Source organism: Fonsecaea nubica, assembly GCF_001646965.1.
Source record: "Fonsecaea nubica strain CBS 269.64 chromosome Unknown Scaff2, whole genome shotgun sequence".
NCBI lineage: Eukaryota > Fungi > Ascomycota > Eurotiomycetes > Chaetothyriales > Herpotrichiellaceae > Fonsecaea > Fonsecaea nubica.
Window position 1 is genome coordinate 115,951 of NW_019173675.1, and position 15,326 is coordinate 131,276.

At 53.4% G+C, this 15,326-nt stretch overlaps 6 protein-coding genes across 6 annotated transcripts; 5 read left to right on the forward strand and 1 right to left on the reverse strand.

The window, feature by feature from the left end:
- Window positions 1-1,216: 1,216 nt before the first annotated feature.
- Window positions 1,217-3,421, forward strand: AYO20_00472 (hypothetical protein; the record flags this gene model as incomplete). Its single annotated transcript, XM_022638783.1, has 8 exons — window positions 1,217-1,400; window positions 1,451-1,482; window positions 1,729-1,784; window positions 1,846-1,988; window positions 2,040-2,416; window positions 2,466-2,568; window positions 2,619-3,025; window positions 3,080-3,421. The coding sequence occupies 8 exons, from the start codon at window positions 1,217-1,219 to the stop codon at window positions 3,419-3,421; spliced, it is 1,644 nt and encodes a 547-aa protein (XP_022505066.1).
- Window positions 3,422-3,768: 347 nt separating this feature from the next.
- AYO20_00473 (hypothetical protein) lies at window positions 3,769-4,667 on the forward strand (the record flags this gene model as incomplete). Its single annotated transcript, XM_022638784.1, has 2 exons — window positions 3,769-4,367; window positions 4,418-4,667. The coding sequence occupies 2 exons, from the start codon at window positions 3,769-3,771 to the stop codon at window positions 4,665-4,667; spliced, it is 849 nt and encodes a 282-aa protein (XP_022505067.1).
- Window positions 4,668-5,448: 781 nt separating this feature from the next.
- On the forward strand, window positions 5,449-7,169 carry AYO20_00474 (hypothetical protein; the record flags this gene model as incomplete). The annotated part of the gene is made up of 4 exons (XM_022638785.1): window positions 5,449-5,935; window positions 6,027-6,125; window positions 6,184-6,251; window positions 6,300-7,169. The coding sequence occupies 4 exons, from the start codon at window positions 5,449-5,451 to the stop codon at window positions 7,167-7,169; spliced, it is 1,524 nt and encodes a 507-aa protein (XP_022505068.1).
- Window positions 7,170-8,828: 1,659 nt separating this feature from the next.
- AYO20_00475 (hypothetical protein) lies at window positions 8,829-10,730 on the forward strand (the record flags this gene model as incomplete). Its single annotated transcript, XM_022638786.1, has 2 exons — window positions 8,829-10,223; window positions 10,518-10,730. The coding sequence occupies 2 exons, from the start codon at window positions 8,829-8,831 to the stop codon at window positions 10,728-10,730; spliced, it is 1,608 nt and encodes a 535-aa protein (XP_022505069.1).
- A 1,046-nt stretch (window positions 10,731-11,776) lies between these two features.
- On the forward strand, window positions 11,777-13,418 carry AYO20_00476 (hypothetical protein; the record flags this gene model as incomplete). Its single annotated transcript, XM_022638787.1, has 3 exons — window positions 11,777-12,209; window positions 12,301-12,446; window positions 12,651-13,418. The coding sequence occupies 3 exons, from the start codon at window positions 11,777-11,779 to the stop codon at window positions 13,416-13,418; spliced, it is 1,347 nt and encodes a 448-aa protein (XP_022505070.1).
- A 625-nt stretch (window positions 13,419-14,043) lies between these two features.
- AYO20_00477 (hypothetical protein) lies at window positions 14,044-15,057 on the reverse strand (the record flags this gene model as incomplete). Its single annotated transcript, XM_022638788.1, has 1 exon — window positions 14,044-15,057. One exon carries the CDS (start codon window positions 15,055-15,057, stop codon window positions 14,044-14,046), a length of 1,014 nt encoding a protein of 337 aa, XP_022505071.1.
- Window positions 15,058-15,326: the final 269 nt, after the last annotated feature.

Sequence of the window (15,326 nt, forward strand, 5' to 3'; positions counted from 1 at the left end):
CGGTTCCGCTCTTTTTCCCCAGTCCGTCTCTCTGTTCGATCGAATCGAATACTCTGGGCTTAGAAGTCAATCACAGCTTATCCTACCACTCTCATTTCGAAGATGATGTCCCACTCCTAGAAACACGACACTTTGGCAAGGTATCGGTGGGAGTTATCATGGTATTGTTGCACCTCAAGCTGGAAGACCGACCATAAATCATCCTCCTGATGAAGCGAGCGAGACCTCGAGGACAATCTGCGGTCGTTTCCCACTGAATACGAGGCAGGAGCTTACGCCTGTTTCTCAAAGGCGCCGGCAAAACAGAGTCATGGTTGACTGACTCACTGAACTCTTCCCTCCAGGTTATATCTTACACCTGCGTTCCAGGCCCAGCCCTCGCCTAGTCTGCGGCTAGTCTCGCTGGTGTGACGGCGCTTTCTTGACGATCATACGATGTCTCTACTGGGTAGTTGGCCTGGGTTCCAAGAGACTATCGATCGAATCTGCCGTCATTGACTGGAAGTTCGCGCAGAATGGCCGACGCCTCGAACGTCTTGGAATTCCCTTCTAGGAACTAGCCCCAGGTATGGCGCATCCCCCACAAACTCAAAAGCTTCCCCGAAGTCTCTCCACGTTTTGCGAGCCGACAGTTCACAGGTTGCCACGTTATGTTGCCCTGAATCTCGCATGTCCTAAGGGGCGGCCTCAGAGTACAGCGAAAGAGGTGGTCTTAGGCCATCCACTATCGAAATGCGCCAATGCGCCAATACACTGTCACTAATGCCATGGCTGGTCAGTGTTTAAGAACAACCACCATGCGGTCTCTCGAGAAGTCGACTTGGCCAAATCCACCCCGATCAAATTTGAGGGTGGGCATTCTCCTTCCAAGCCGTGGAGAAGGTTTATCTACACAACACTTGGGACTTGCTATCTCACCAAATGCATGGGTCCCTGGTCCACTTATACTTTGGTTACGATCTGGATAATCTGGGCGAGGGGAACGAAGACTCCAAGAGGACAGCCGCGGCACTTCCTCTGGAGGAGAGTAGACGGCAATCTGTAAGATTGAACAAAATCGACTCGAATGGACTGACAATTCCCCAAAAGTACTAAAGGGAGGGCTGGTTCCTGGCCGTTCTCCCCTGGTTCCTCTCCCCAAACAGTTCGCTTCATTCGAGTCAACCTCTCACTTTGGCTGGACACCTGCATACTCCAAGATCGTACCGCGCCCATCATGGCTTTTGGCACCGAGCGTCACTGGAGCGCATGGAATTTCTTCATCTGCTGGATGGTCTCCCTGGGCCAGATTGCTTTTGGGTACCCTGCTTCAATCATTGGGGTCACTCTTGCACAACCGTCCTTTTTGGTGTACATGGGCCTCCTTGATGTCACACAAGACCCTCCAGCCATGACTCCAGGTAATGAGAACATGCTAGCAGAGCATCTTGGCCAGCTAACAATCAAACAGGAGCGGACCAGAAAATCGGCGCAATGTCAGGAGTAGGTTGATCCTTCCAATATGTGTCAGATCTTTCCCATAAATGAGACCCCAACACCCCCTGAGCCCCTGCCATGTCCACGAAAGCATTGCATGATTACTTGCGCAGAGTATGATCAGTTATAAGGAAGCCTGTGGCTCCTTGGAAGCAGCTAGATCTCATAGAAATGTGCTCCATTCTTCATATTTACCACCGCATGCCTTGGTGATTTATATGCCGCTTGCACGATTTGGCTGACTCTTTTTAGGTCTTCCAAGCTGGCGCCGCCATCAACGTTTTTATCGCCGGTTATGTCTCAGACAAGTACGTTAGGAGCCACCTTAGTCCCTCGGTGTACGCCTAGATTGCTGACGACAACGAGCAGATGGGGACGTAAAGCAGGATTTCACTGGTGTGGGTTCCTGTCGCTGCTCGGAGGGGCGCTGCTTTGCGGTAGCAGAAATGCCACCATGTTTATTGTCGCTCGCCTCTTTGCAGGGGCTGGGAGCTGGGGCTACCTAGCAGTCAGTATGTATTTGCGTTCATCCTATCCTCGTCTTCCCAGCTGACCAGACCAAGCGCCGTATTACTCTGCAGAATTAGCACCGCCAGGCCTGCGTGGCCTCATGGTGGGCATGAACGGCGTTAACATTGCACTGGGCTACGCTCTTGCCAGCTACATGGGTCTCGCCTTTTACTATGTGGATGACCCGCAGACACAGTGGCGAGCTCCTTTGGGCATAGCACTTGTTTGGCCGGTGATGATGGTTCTGGTCTGTTTCGTCATTCCGGAATCCCCGCGTTATCTTCTCATGAAGGGGAAGATTGACGAAGCGAGGGACGTTGTCTTCAAGTTGCATGCGTCGAAGAATGATCCTGATCAAGAATTTGCTCGTGGGGAATTCTACCAGATGTCAAAGCAAGCGGAGTTGGATCGGACGATGGAACCGGGCTGGGTACCGTGCCACATACTTTCGTTCGGCAGAAGGGCGCTGACCTTGACAGATGGAAATAATACGTCGACCCAGCTACCGCAAGCGCACGATCATGGCCATGGGCTTCGCATTCATTGGTCAGTCGACTGGGGTCTTGGTTTTGAATAACTATGGTAAGCTTGTGTTTGGGATGCGCCTCGGGCCAAGGGCTAAGAAGCAACAGGTCCAACCATTTACGCCGCCCTGGGTTATGATACCTTGTACCAACTAATCTTCCAGTGTGGCTGGATCACTGTTGGCATTATTGGCAACTTGGTGGGGGCTCTCATTATGGACTGGACAGGCCGCAAACCGCTACTTGTCATGGGAGTTGCTGGCTGCTGCGTGTCCCTCATTCTTGAAGCTGCAATGGTTAGCTCTTTCGCAGAGGAAGCAACCAACAAAGCCGGTCTTCGAATGGGTGTTGCGGCTGCATACCTGTTCTTGCTCGTATACAGCATCGGCATCGACGTGGCTGGCGTGGTCTTTTATTCCGAACTCTTCCCCAACCATCTGAGAGCAAAGGGGTTGTCTCTTAGTATTTGCGTCATTGCACTCACCGACTTGGTCTATCTACAAGTTGCAGCGACGGTGAGTATTCATTTCGTGCTTGGGTTTTGATCCTCACTGACTTGGTCGTTGTAGGCTTTTACCAACATCGGCTGGAAGTTTTATCTGGTCTTCATCATCATTTCAGGCCTGGGCACGTTCTTCGCGTACTTCTATCTTCCAGAGACGAAGAATATTCCGCTTGAAGAAATGGCGAAACTGTTTGGAGACGAAGTTGCTGTCTACGCCGAGGACCTTCACGTCGATCATCGCACCCATGAACTCATTGTCGATGAACACGGTCACCACGATATACACAAAGTCGCCACTGAGGCTGGTGTGCCACGAAGTTCCACAGGTGGAGACGTGGAAAAGCAAGGTGCTGTTCCCAGGACTTCTGTTGAGCATGTCGAAGCCCAGCAAAATACAAAGGAATAGGTTCACCGCTTGTGTGGTATATCATTCTGAGAGGGCAATCCAGCCCTGCGAACGGGTAGCTGCCGTGATCAAGACGGGTGCGTAGGGCACGATTTGGATTGAACAGGTTGAATGATAATGTACTCGGTAGATGTGGCTTGGGGTCTCTTCGATGCTGAGCCAATAGCCTGTCTCCTTCCCACCTACAACTAGAAGTACAATACATTTGGGGTCCAAAGTCTCTCACGTGATCGACTTCCTAGACTGCGCATGTGCCTTGATCTTCTGCCCTCCACTGTAATTTTTTTGTGGTTGGCAACGGCCCAAGACTTCCCTCATCACGAATATTCAGCCACAAATCTGCCAGAATGTCGTGGTTTACATCATGGTTCACATCGTCAAAGAACCCAGTGCCTTCAGCAGCTGGCCAGCCTGTAGCTGCCGAGAAGCGCGTCCTCGAAGAACCTGTGAAGCCGGCCGAACCCGCCATTGAAGCAGCCAAACCCGTGACGCTGCAGCAGACACAAACCGAACGTTTGAACAGAAACAAACTCATTTTTAATGCTGGCGCCGTATTTTTCGCCTTCTCCCTCCTCGTCACTCGAAGAAGCCTTGCGCGAAAACGGCTGGCCTCCAATCCGGCTTTCTACGCCAATGCCCCGGCACACCAGGCGGAACAAGCGAAAAAAGTCAACGGTGCCATGGAAGCTGTCGAAGCATTGAACATTGCGACGATCAACGTCCTCAGTCTGTCGATGATGGTCACGGGAGGAGCTATGTGGTATTTCGATATCAACAGTCTGGCAGAGGCGCGCAGGAAGATAAGAGGTGGGCTGGGCGTCGATGGGACGGGCAAGTCGGAGAAGGAAGCTGAGGAGGAGTTTGAGGAGTGGATGGCGACCGTGCTAGCGCGCAAGGAAGCGAAAGGACCACGACCTTCGCAGACGAATGAACGAGGCCAGGAGAGGTGATCAGACATATATGGAAAAAGCATTACCACAAGATCATAATGGACAGGACTTGTGAGAGCTCGACCAAATCTGCGGGCAATAACGAAGCGCCGCCTCACATCCTCACCCGCAACACTGCGACAGGATGTTCCCTGGCGCTAGGAAACGAGGAAAGACACGGACCGAATCACGACGATCCCGAAGACTCATACAGTGCCAAATTTGCCCTATCCAAGAGCTCCTCGAGCAGAGGTGTCCACGGCCACAAGATACAATCTTTTGCGGCGGTGACAGTTCCCACCAAGCGGGTACAGTAACCGACGAATGTATAATCACCCAGCTTTGATTCAACCTGTGTATTTTCAAATCTCCAAAAAGTATTCAGCAACCTCACTCATATGACCTCCTTTTATGCCTCATAGCTCGAGGAAATGTAGATACTGTACATATGTACGAGGCATGTATATAGACACCCGGCCCAGAAAACTGCTTGTCAGCAGAAGATATGGACTAGACATCCACTCCAGCACAGATTAAGCCCCATTTGATTCCAGTGGACTTGGGCCAGCCTGTCCAAAGAAGCAAGCTTCCAGTTTTTTTTTTGGATAGATTGCGCGGGCAATGGCGATTTTGGTCGCCGGGTAGTTGTTCGGATATGAAATAATAAAACCAGTGGAATCTTCAATCTTGGGCATGCAGGGCATGTTTCTTTGGAGTGGGGATTTTTGTGGGGGATAAGTAAGATGCATCTCATTCTTCGGTGATCGAAAAACCAAGTAACTACCTACATGGGAACTCGTGTCTACAAGTAGGAACAGCGAGCACCGAGAGGCGAGCGGATTCGATGTCCGTTTTGGATGGTGGATGGCCAGGGCCCCCCTCGAACCTGTAGGCGTCATCGATGCAGGTGACGGACAGATCTGGCATATACTATACCATCGCAGAAGTCTATTTTCTCCTGGAAGAACGGAAAACCCTGACACAATGCCTGCAACGTTCATTCATATCTTGCTTTTCATTGAAAGGCCAGCATCCGCCTGAGCTAATTGTTGCCCCTGTACATATTTCTAATGCCACCGGCCCTTGAGACAGGAACAGATGCCTCCCCATTCCCCTCGCGATCGCGAAGATGACGAGGAACGACAACCACTCCTCCGTCCGGACGGGGACGTCGACAGCGCCAGCAGCAGCCAACACAGCCATGAGACGCACCGGATCCAGTTCGGTGTGGACGACGAAGAGAACCCCAAAGCCTGGAACGGGCGCAAGAAGATCCTCAACGTGGGCATCATCTCGCTGATGGCCGTGCTGAGCCCGCTGGCCTCGTCCATGTTCACCCCGGGCATCAACCAGATCGCCAAAGATCTGGACACGAGCGAGCAGAGCGTCATCGCCACGACGACGGGGTTCGTCATCACCCTCGGCCTGGGCCCTCTGGTCTGGGCTCCCCTGTCCGAGGACTTTGGCCGCAGGGCCCTGTACATCTTCTGTTTCGCCGTCTTTACCCTCCTCCAGGCGGCGTCGGCGTTGAGCCCAAACATCCAGACGCTCATTGCCATGCGCACCGTGTCGGGCTTCTTCGGCAGTGAGTAACCATCGCAAGCAGCACTAGCAGCGTTGAAGGCGAGGGAAATGCGAGAACAGAAGTGTATTTGATACTGATGAGGGTGCTGCAGGTGTCGGGATAGCCAACGGAGGCGGGACGATATCGGACATGTATGATCCGTCTGAACGAGCGGGCATCTTTGGCTGGTACCTTCTCGGACCCCTTCTAGGTGAATATACAGAAATCAGCCTCTGAAGTCAGTGGACATCGCTGACAGCACGCCCCAGGACCGACACTTGGACCTCTGTTTGGAGGCGTCATTGTCAGTCGCTTGGGATGGAGATGGATATATTGGGTAAGATTGGAGAATGAACAAGAAGTCGAACAGCACAGGGGCTAATAGGTGGTCTCGTTACAGATTCTCACCATCGTCTGTGCCATCAATACCGCAATTGGTTACCTCTTCCTCAAAGAAACGTACGCACCGGTCCTCCTAGGTCGTCGCAAAGCCGATCTGGCCCAACAAGATTCTCAAGGACTGGGGAAGAAGACGAAGTACTACTTCGATGGCGAGGACGAGCGACCACTCTCCAAGAAGCTCCAGGAGAGCATGAAACGGCCGTTCGTTATTTTCGTCCAGCCGATGGTGCTGATCATGAGCATGTACCAAGCCCTGATCTTTGGCACCACGTATAGCATCTACACCAACATGCAGAGCATCTACTCCCAACCACCCTACAGTTTCAGCTCAGAGAAAATTGGCCTCTTGTATCTAGGACCAGGACTGGGATTCCTAACCTCGGTCCGATTCCTCGTTCCTCGCATCGACACCGTCTTCAACAGACTGACAAAGAAGCATGGTGGGAAGCCGCTCCCTGAGTACCGCTTGCCACTCGCAAATATCGGCAGCGTTCTGATCCCTGTGAGTCTCTTCTGGTTCGCATGGACTGTCCAATTCCGTGTTCACTGGCTTGCGAGCATTGCGGCGACATATTTCTACGGGGTGGGTCAAGTGGTGGTCTTCAATGCCGTTCAGAATTATTACATCGATTCGTTCTCGACGTACGCCGCCTCAGCCATTGCAGGAGGGTCTGTATTCCGGAGTCTGGTAGGCGGTATAGTCCCCCTGTTTGCGCCGCTTCTGTTTGAAAAGCTGGGCTATGGATGGGGGATCAGCTGCTTCGGATTCCTTGCGGTGATGATAGCGCCGAGTCCGTTATTGTTTTATTATTTCGGTGGGCGGGTAAGGGAAAAGTTTCAGATCACATTTTGACCGAAGCCTTGGACACAGCGATCTTGGATCGAATTCGAGATGAAGTCATCATGCATGCTGCATGGAGGAACATCGACCACGAGGGAACCGCTCGGAGGTTTTAGGCGACGAGTGGTTGGGTGAGCCTGGCGGGAGGAGCTCAAACTTTCCGCCGGGCGGCTTCTAGGGGGCGCACTAGGCGGTGACTGAGATGTGATTAGGCAGGGAAGCAGGGATTAGGCAGCCTGCAAGAGCCGTTGGCCCCCGGTGCTGGGTCGTGTTAGCTATCGGTTAGCTTCAAGCCCGCGTTGTTGTTCCCCCGTCAACCCTTCAACGGGCCGCATTGTTTATCACTCGCTTCAAAGCCTTGTAATCGCGCATCACATCTTCGCGTAGCCAAGTTGTTCTCGTCACCCGGGAAATCTCCATCAGACGAACACACCGCCTGACCCAACGTCCAACGTGGTCCTCTCGCATGCGTCCGTGACCAACACCGTCGCTCATTGCTGATGCTGGCTAAGCGAAGGATGCTGTCTTGGATGCCTGGTGGAAGGTAGGCCTCGGACTTGGGGAGAGGTGCGTTGATTTCTGCAGGAAAATCTGCCTATCACCGCCTTGGACACTCGAGCTGCAACCCTGATTTGCCCAGTTAGCAAAATTCGAGTGCAGGCCCCAGCATCATACCGCTGCTGACCTTCAGTTCCATTGGATATCGGTCGACTTTGTTGTTTTGAAAATCCCCCTCTGGGGCTTCGGACAGTGCGAGATGTCGAACATGCACGCGAGTAGAAATCCATATTTATTTCGTGCGCGTGCTCATGCTCGTGCTCCGTGTCTCGTAGTGTGCAGTAGGCGCCTCTTTGATGGGGAGTGGAAAAAATGGTGGGCAAGCAGGTTACATGGTCCCAGAGTGATTAAAAAGTTGCTCGCTGCATCTCTGGGATTTCTGTTCCTGCGCCCTGCCTCACCACCGTCTACCCACCTTCTGGTAGTCCTGCGCTGTTTCACAGATCTCATCCCCTCCATTGAAAAAAAAAGAAGCCCTCCTCTCAGACAAAGGAGAGAAATTCGCCGATTGATTGCCACATCAATCTCTTTCTCCCCCTCCCGTCCACCACCGATTAATTGGACCACCTCCCCTTTGGGCTTATACTCCAGGATCCTGGGTGCCCGCCGGAAAGTTGACCCCGACACCCTCGAGGGCCTTCCCTCCCGTCTTAGCGCCATCACACCTCGACCAGTCCACCTTGTTCAAACTTCCCTGGCCCTGTCGAGTCTTCTCGAGGGCCCAAAGTCAAACCACATCCAGTGCCAGGGCCAGTCACTGCTCTGTTTCTGTACTGCTGCCTCCTGTCATACTTTTCTTCCAGACTCTTTCTCACACCTACCATTCTACTCCATCAAGTCAATTCTCGGATTCTTTTTTTAACCACCCTCGACTGTCACTCCTCCCGAGTCTTGACAGTAACGATACCGTCAATAACGAGCCTGTTTTCTCACGCATCGGCGCCTCTTCGGTCTCTCACCACACGTCGATCCCGTTCCCCTGTCACTGGACCTGCAGCCCGCGCAGTCCAGCTGTTAATATGAAAAAGAAGGCCCTAGCACAGTTACCACGGACGACGCAATTGTGCTTGGAAAGGTAGACAAAAATTCGAATCATCAGAGGGCTCTGCTCTCATGGAGCCCCCTCCGCCGCCGCCACCGCCGCATGGCACAAATCCACAAAGCGGTGGCAGGTCTGGAGGTCTCCCTGATGGCAAATACGACATTTTTGTCATCCCTCCACATTCCTCGGGCTCGGGCTTCCTCTACCTCCCTTCGCTGCAGACACACCGCAACTCCTTTTTGGCTGGAGCCTTGTGTACCGCAGCCTCCTTTTTCATCTACTACACCGCCGTACCCGTTGTCAAAGAATGGCTAGTGAGCACCATCAACAGTGGCGGGACTGGCGTTTTCACGCTCATCTGTGGTGTCGCGATTGTAGCGTGGGCATTTGGCAAGACCCAAAGTGAATGGCAAAACTACACTGGATTTAATCGTGGAGGGTCTAATGCGAGTTCAGGTGGTCCAAGTGGTCCAGGCCATAATGGCTACGGCAACACTGGATCTTACACGCAACCAGGGCCTCAACCGAGTGCTCAATCCCCTCCTCCCCCTCCCCCTCACCCTCATCCTCCCCCTCCGCCTAATCATGGCACGAGCAGCCCTCCTCCACAATCATCCTGGCAGAGGCCACCCCCCCAAGCCAATACCAAAGCCAATACCACCAGCGCTAAGTCAAGCTGGGAGAAAGCGCGAGAAGAGACAAGGAAAAGAGAAGAGGATCGCAAACGGGCCGAGGAACTGAAAAAGCGCAGGGAGGAATTGGAGAAGGAAAGGCAGAAACAGAAAGACGAGCTGGAGAAGGAACGACAGAGGCAGGAACAACTAGAAAAGGACCGGCAGAGGGAGAAAGAAGAGCTCGAGAAGGAGCTCCAGAGACAGAAAGATCAGCTAGAAAGGGAGCGACTGAAGCTGAGAGAAAAGGAACTGCTTGAGAGACTTGAACGCGAACGCAGGGAGAAGAAAGAGCGTGAGGAGAAGGAGGCGGCCGCAAAAGCTGCCGCTGCCGCTGAAGCTGCTGCTGCTGAAAAGGCGAAAAAGGAGCAGGCTGCTCGAAGTCTTCCCAAGCGTCCACCCATGCCGACCGCGACCACGGAACGAGACGATGATGCATACTCATTCAGACCATATGACCGACCCAAACGAACGCACAAAGCCAATTCTGCGGCTTCGATGTACTCCGAGTCATCTTACGCCCCGTCAGAGAGCACCGCCAAAACCACGCCACCTCCCTCGATGCGCGGACCGTATTCGACCAAAGACCCTGATAAGATCATCATCAAGGGCGTCTTCTCCTTCAACAATGCATTTATGCGAACCCCAATTTCCCAACTGATATCTGGACAAGGTAATGTCACCGACGGATTGATCTTGCGTATCACGACCGAAGGCCTATTCATCGACGACGACGTACGAGGAGTGCCGCAACGTGAGTGGGATGTAAAGGCTTGGACGATGAAGCTGGCAGAGGTATGGTGTCCCCATTTTCTTTCCCCTAAAGGCATGGATACGGGTCCCCCTAAACGGAAAATTTCCCTTGGTTTCGGGTTGAGCATCGACTCGAGGAAGGACTCCTCCCAGTCACCTTCGCAGAAAGAATCTGTCGCTTTTCTCAGTAAGCTATTGGATGTTTGCGAAAGCGGGTGTAAGAAAGAAACCCGATCTCGATGTCCAAGTGGTGTCCCGCGTTTTTCTTCGTCGACTACTATTACCGCGACCCCCAGGTCAACCACTTCAACCTTTACTGACTCTTCACTTACACAGAGCTGCGAACTCTCCGGTCTCCACGTTCTTCGCGCGAGCATCCGCGATCAAGAAGGCAAGAAATATGTTTTCATCTTGTCCCAATCCGAGGGCTGGAAAGTTGCTGTTGGTCTTCAGCGATTGAGGAGGGGAACGCAAGTGCGTGCCCTGGGCGTCGCTGGACTGCCGATGAACGAAGCGAAGGCGATTCTAGAGAACCTTGGGTTTATCTAGAGCCTGGACGATTGGTAAACCGAAGCTGATGGGTTGCCAGTCGTCGCCGGCAGGGGAAGACGGGAATGTCGGCTGTGAAAGAGAGACATCGATTGATTTGACGAGCGTGCATGTTGTGATTTCGTCCAAAAGCTCTCTGCACAGTGTTGGATTTGCTTCGGTCGGTGAAACTTGAGAGTTATCAGCGAAGATCGATTGAGCGAGATTAGCGAGTCGAGTTCCAAATGCATCAGCGAGGGAGTTCAGATTGGATCTTGGAACTGTACATTCATTCAAATGCAGATATCCCCCACTAGTATCGTTGTTGGATAATGAAAGCTCAGCCTTGAGGTTTGGTTGCTCGATCGATGTAGTACGTGAGTTAATATCCCTTATCCTTCTGGATGGATAAATCCACCTTGGGGCTCTTCGTGAATACAATATCGCTTTCATCTGGTCATTTTGGACTTTTGTGTTGGGTTTCAGCTCCTTTGAACTCGATGCTGAAGAGTAGGTATATCCCTCCATCACAGTCCAGCGAATTAGCGAAGTTAACGGGCAGTACGAATACGATATCGGTGGCTTATGACGTTAGTGGGGAGCTCCAGGCATCGGCAGGGGGCCTTAACCTGCCCTGTGGGAACGGGAGCCACCCAAACAGCACCAAGAACACCACAACCTTAGGCCCTTGGGACCTATCAATGCCCATCTCCTCCCCCGCGGCCCAGCGACTTGCAGGAAGTCGGTAACCACTTTGGGGAGCATGCGGTACCTGATAGACAAGAGGGGGCGGCGCAGCTAGGCGCCGTTCCAGGTTTCTTTGGTGTCTGCCTGCGGCGACAACCGAAACACACCTTACAATCACCCCATGGCAAGTCCACGGAGAGGTGGATGATGGTACAAGGTAATTCTGATATCAGACTAACGGCCTTCTGACTGTTTTCTCTTATTCCTTCTTCACGCTCAAAAGCATTCTTCTCTGAAAGTTCCATCTCCAGACTCAATGCGCTGAGCCAATTCCCCGCTTCTTGCATCAATTACCCAGCCAGCATTCAGAGTTTCCCGCCATGACTATCCGCAAAAAAAACCCCTCTCGCAGTTACGAGACATTCCAAGACGACCCTGACGACAGCATCAGGCAGTCTCCTACATCCTACCACCAAGGAGGGGACGCAGACAAGTCCCGATCTGCTGCAGCGGAGGCTCAACGACTTGGGTCCCAAGGCTCATGGGCTGACAACTTCACAGGTGGCACTCCCACCACCAACAGAACCCCAGAAGCGTCAACAGTAGACGGTGATGAAGTGAGGGATACCGGGTACTCGCACCTCTCGTCGGACGAGGATCCCTCGGATCCACCTCCAATCTACACTCCTTCTGCCAGCACTCAAGTTGGGTCTCAATCGCCTGCAGCACCTGCGTCTCCTGTTGCTGCAAGGTCGAACCCCTCTTCAGTCCCTGAGCCAGTAAGCGCTCCTGCTACAACGTCCTCTTCTTCCAGTTCGCAATCATGCCCATGCCCATCTCGAAGCAATGATGAAGAGGAGGGTCCATTGGCATCCGAATCCGACGCGCACAATCGTCACCACAGCCACGATTGTCGCGAGCAAGAAGAAGATACAGACTTCGAGGGCCTGCCTGTTTTCCTACAACATAATCCACAACGGGCCCGGATATGGTTCCGCGGCCGTGGTAAGGCACGAGGCTGCCGCGGGCGCCGGCAGGCTATACGGCAATGTGATCGCCACAAACATCGAGCCCGCCGATGCAAACGGCTATGCTTTATCTTCCTTGCACTTATTGCCTGCCTATGGCTTATGATTCCGGGCTTATGTCGGTCGCTCAAGAATGTACTTGGACCTTTTCTTTCCAATCAGTTCTCCTTGGGCGATCAATGTCTGAAATTTCGAACTGCTGCTAATACGTTTCTTCATTGCACAGGACGGACGGTATCAGCTTCCGAGCTTTGGCTCACAACCCTCGCAGACACCATGGCCACCGCCGAAGCGTGAACATCGTGAACGCGAGACCTTCCGCTCGATCACCGGCACCTACCAGCTCTATGATCTGCTCGATCTTTCGACCACAGCAGGTAGCATTACGGTTACCGTTGAAGTTCAGCCTGGAGAGAAACCAGCAGTGCTTCGTCTTTCCACAACAGCTGGCAGTGTCAATGTGAAAATGACCTCTGGAGGTGGTTTCTTCAAGAAACCCTACGTCTCGGACGTCGCGAAATCGAGGACACTGGTGACGGAGATTTCTACCACTGCTGGCAGTGTCAACGGCAACTTGGTGCATGGCAACGGAGGATCTACTTCCGTTTCCACTAATGCGGGTTCTATCTCGGTCACTTTATTTACAGTCGGTGTCTCTGAGATGGATCCGCAATCGAACATCACTACTACCTCTAACCATGGTAGCCAGCACATCAAGATTGTCCCGGACTTGGGCTCGACCGAAGCGATTCGTGCCATCGAAGCGAGCCACACGGTTCGTGGTAGTGGGAGTGCGGTCGTCTCGTATCCACTTCAGTGGGAGGGTATGGTTCATCTTGCGGCCCACGGACACGGGAGCATCGGCGCCAGCGGATCTGGGCTGGAGGTCCGAAGAGAAAGCAGCCGTGAATTGTACGGGTACAGAGGGGCTACCCAGGGGAGAAAGGTCGAGGTTGCAGTCATCGGCAATGGAAGCGCGAGGTTCTCGTGCTGAAATAACCAGGGTTATGAAATCACCAAGTCCTTCTGACTGGGTGATGCTGTGCATGTGGACTGAAAATGTGGGACGCTCAAGATAGACGTCCCCCTGAGAAGCCGTATGTTGCTGCTTGAGAGAACGATTCCTGCCAGTGGCCATGCATCTGGCATCTCAAAACTGGGATGTGATGTCTCCATTATGTTTTAATACGGGAAGGATATGAAAGGAACAACGGGAAGTCTCTGAAGGAAAGTTCGAAGGATATATAGAACTGGAAACGAAATTAGGTCCGAGGGCGTTTTGCATGGTGTATACGAGGTACCTACCTACCTACCTACCCAGGTACCATGATCTCAACGATATATTACAATTATTCTTTTCTCGATATGAAAGTAATCAAAACATCCCTCCCTTGGAATGTGCCGGAGTCGCTCGTCAATGATACTCTTACTTTTCCATGCCCTCAAAAGTCCATACTGCGCCATCTAAAGCATACTTTTCTTAGTGGCTCTTCGTTTCGTCTTCCTCCTCCCCTTCCTCTTTCTGCCATGCCCATTTCTTTATCGCTTTGTCGAACAGCACATACATACGTCTCTGCCACTCCATCCATCAATCCATCCACTAAAATGGATGAACCAGATCAAATAGCATCCAAGAACCCCTTAGCCCTCATCTCCCGCTCGGTCCAGTCCCACAGCCTCCGCGCCAGCGCCCCTTCAGGGTCCTGCGCCTGTTTGCTCGGCGTCTTCTGCTCGCCCACAGGCACAAAGTAGTGTCCCGACATGGCGCGGGTGACTTGGACGCCGGGACTGCCCGCGACGGCCCACAGCGAGTTGTAGCTGCCTTGCTCGGGGGTGATGTAGGCGCCCATGCAGCGCAGGATGGGCGTCAGGGCCGAGCCGCCCCATGCGCGCGAGTTGAGTTGCGTGTCGATGTTGCCGGGGTGGAGGGAGAGTGACCAGATGCGTGCTGGCGGTGAGGTGGCTGCGTTGTCACTGGTGTTGTTATTATATCGCGCATGCAAGGCGTTGGCGTGGAGGATGTTGGCCAGCTTGCTCTGGGCGTAGCGCCGGAATGTGAAGGCGTCTTTGAGCCCCGTGTCGGCGAAGCGGATCCCTTCCTTGAAGGTCGCGGCGTGGCCCATCGAACTGACGTTGACGACGCGGACGGAACCCTCCGGTGACGCTCGAGCCGTGGACTCCAGCAGCGGCAGCAGGTGCCACGTCAGGAGCCAGTGCGCAAGGTAGTTGGTCTGCCACTGCGACTCGTAGCCGTCCTCGCTGAGCAGGTACGGCGTGGCCATGATGCCCGCCGAGTTGACCACGCCGTGCAGCCGCGTGCATTCGGCGCGGATGCGTCTCGCCCCCGCGACCACCGACCGCAGCGACATCAGGTCCATCACCACCAGGTGGATCCGCCCCGCGACATGGCCTGCCTCTACCTCGGGGTGCGTCTTGTTGATGGCCGCTGCTATCGACGAGATCGCAGCCGCCCCTCTCTCGGCCGATCGCGACGTCAGGTACACGGTCGCCCCACGCAGGGCCAGGTGGTGCACCGTCCAGCTCCCTATCCCGGCGTTCCCTCCCGTCACCACGTACGTGCGTCCTTCCAAAGACGGAAGAGAGTCTGGCGTCCAGTTGAGCTTCGGGGACATAGTTGGAGATCCGAGATTGGTTTAGATGTGGGGAGTTGTAATATGATGAGCGTCTGTCAATGCTGCTTTTTTAGATGGTGCTTTGTGTTATTGTGGTAGTTGTTTGCGCCCGGGAGTGAATTGCGGTCCATCCTTCTGGACGTCCTGAAGCCCGGTTGTATTTATACGTCGTTTCCATTCCGGTCTGCATGGGCTCATTCCGCCCTCAAACAGATTTGCGTGCGTTTCCAAGTAATTCTTCGCGGAGGGACTGTTCTCGGTGACGTATG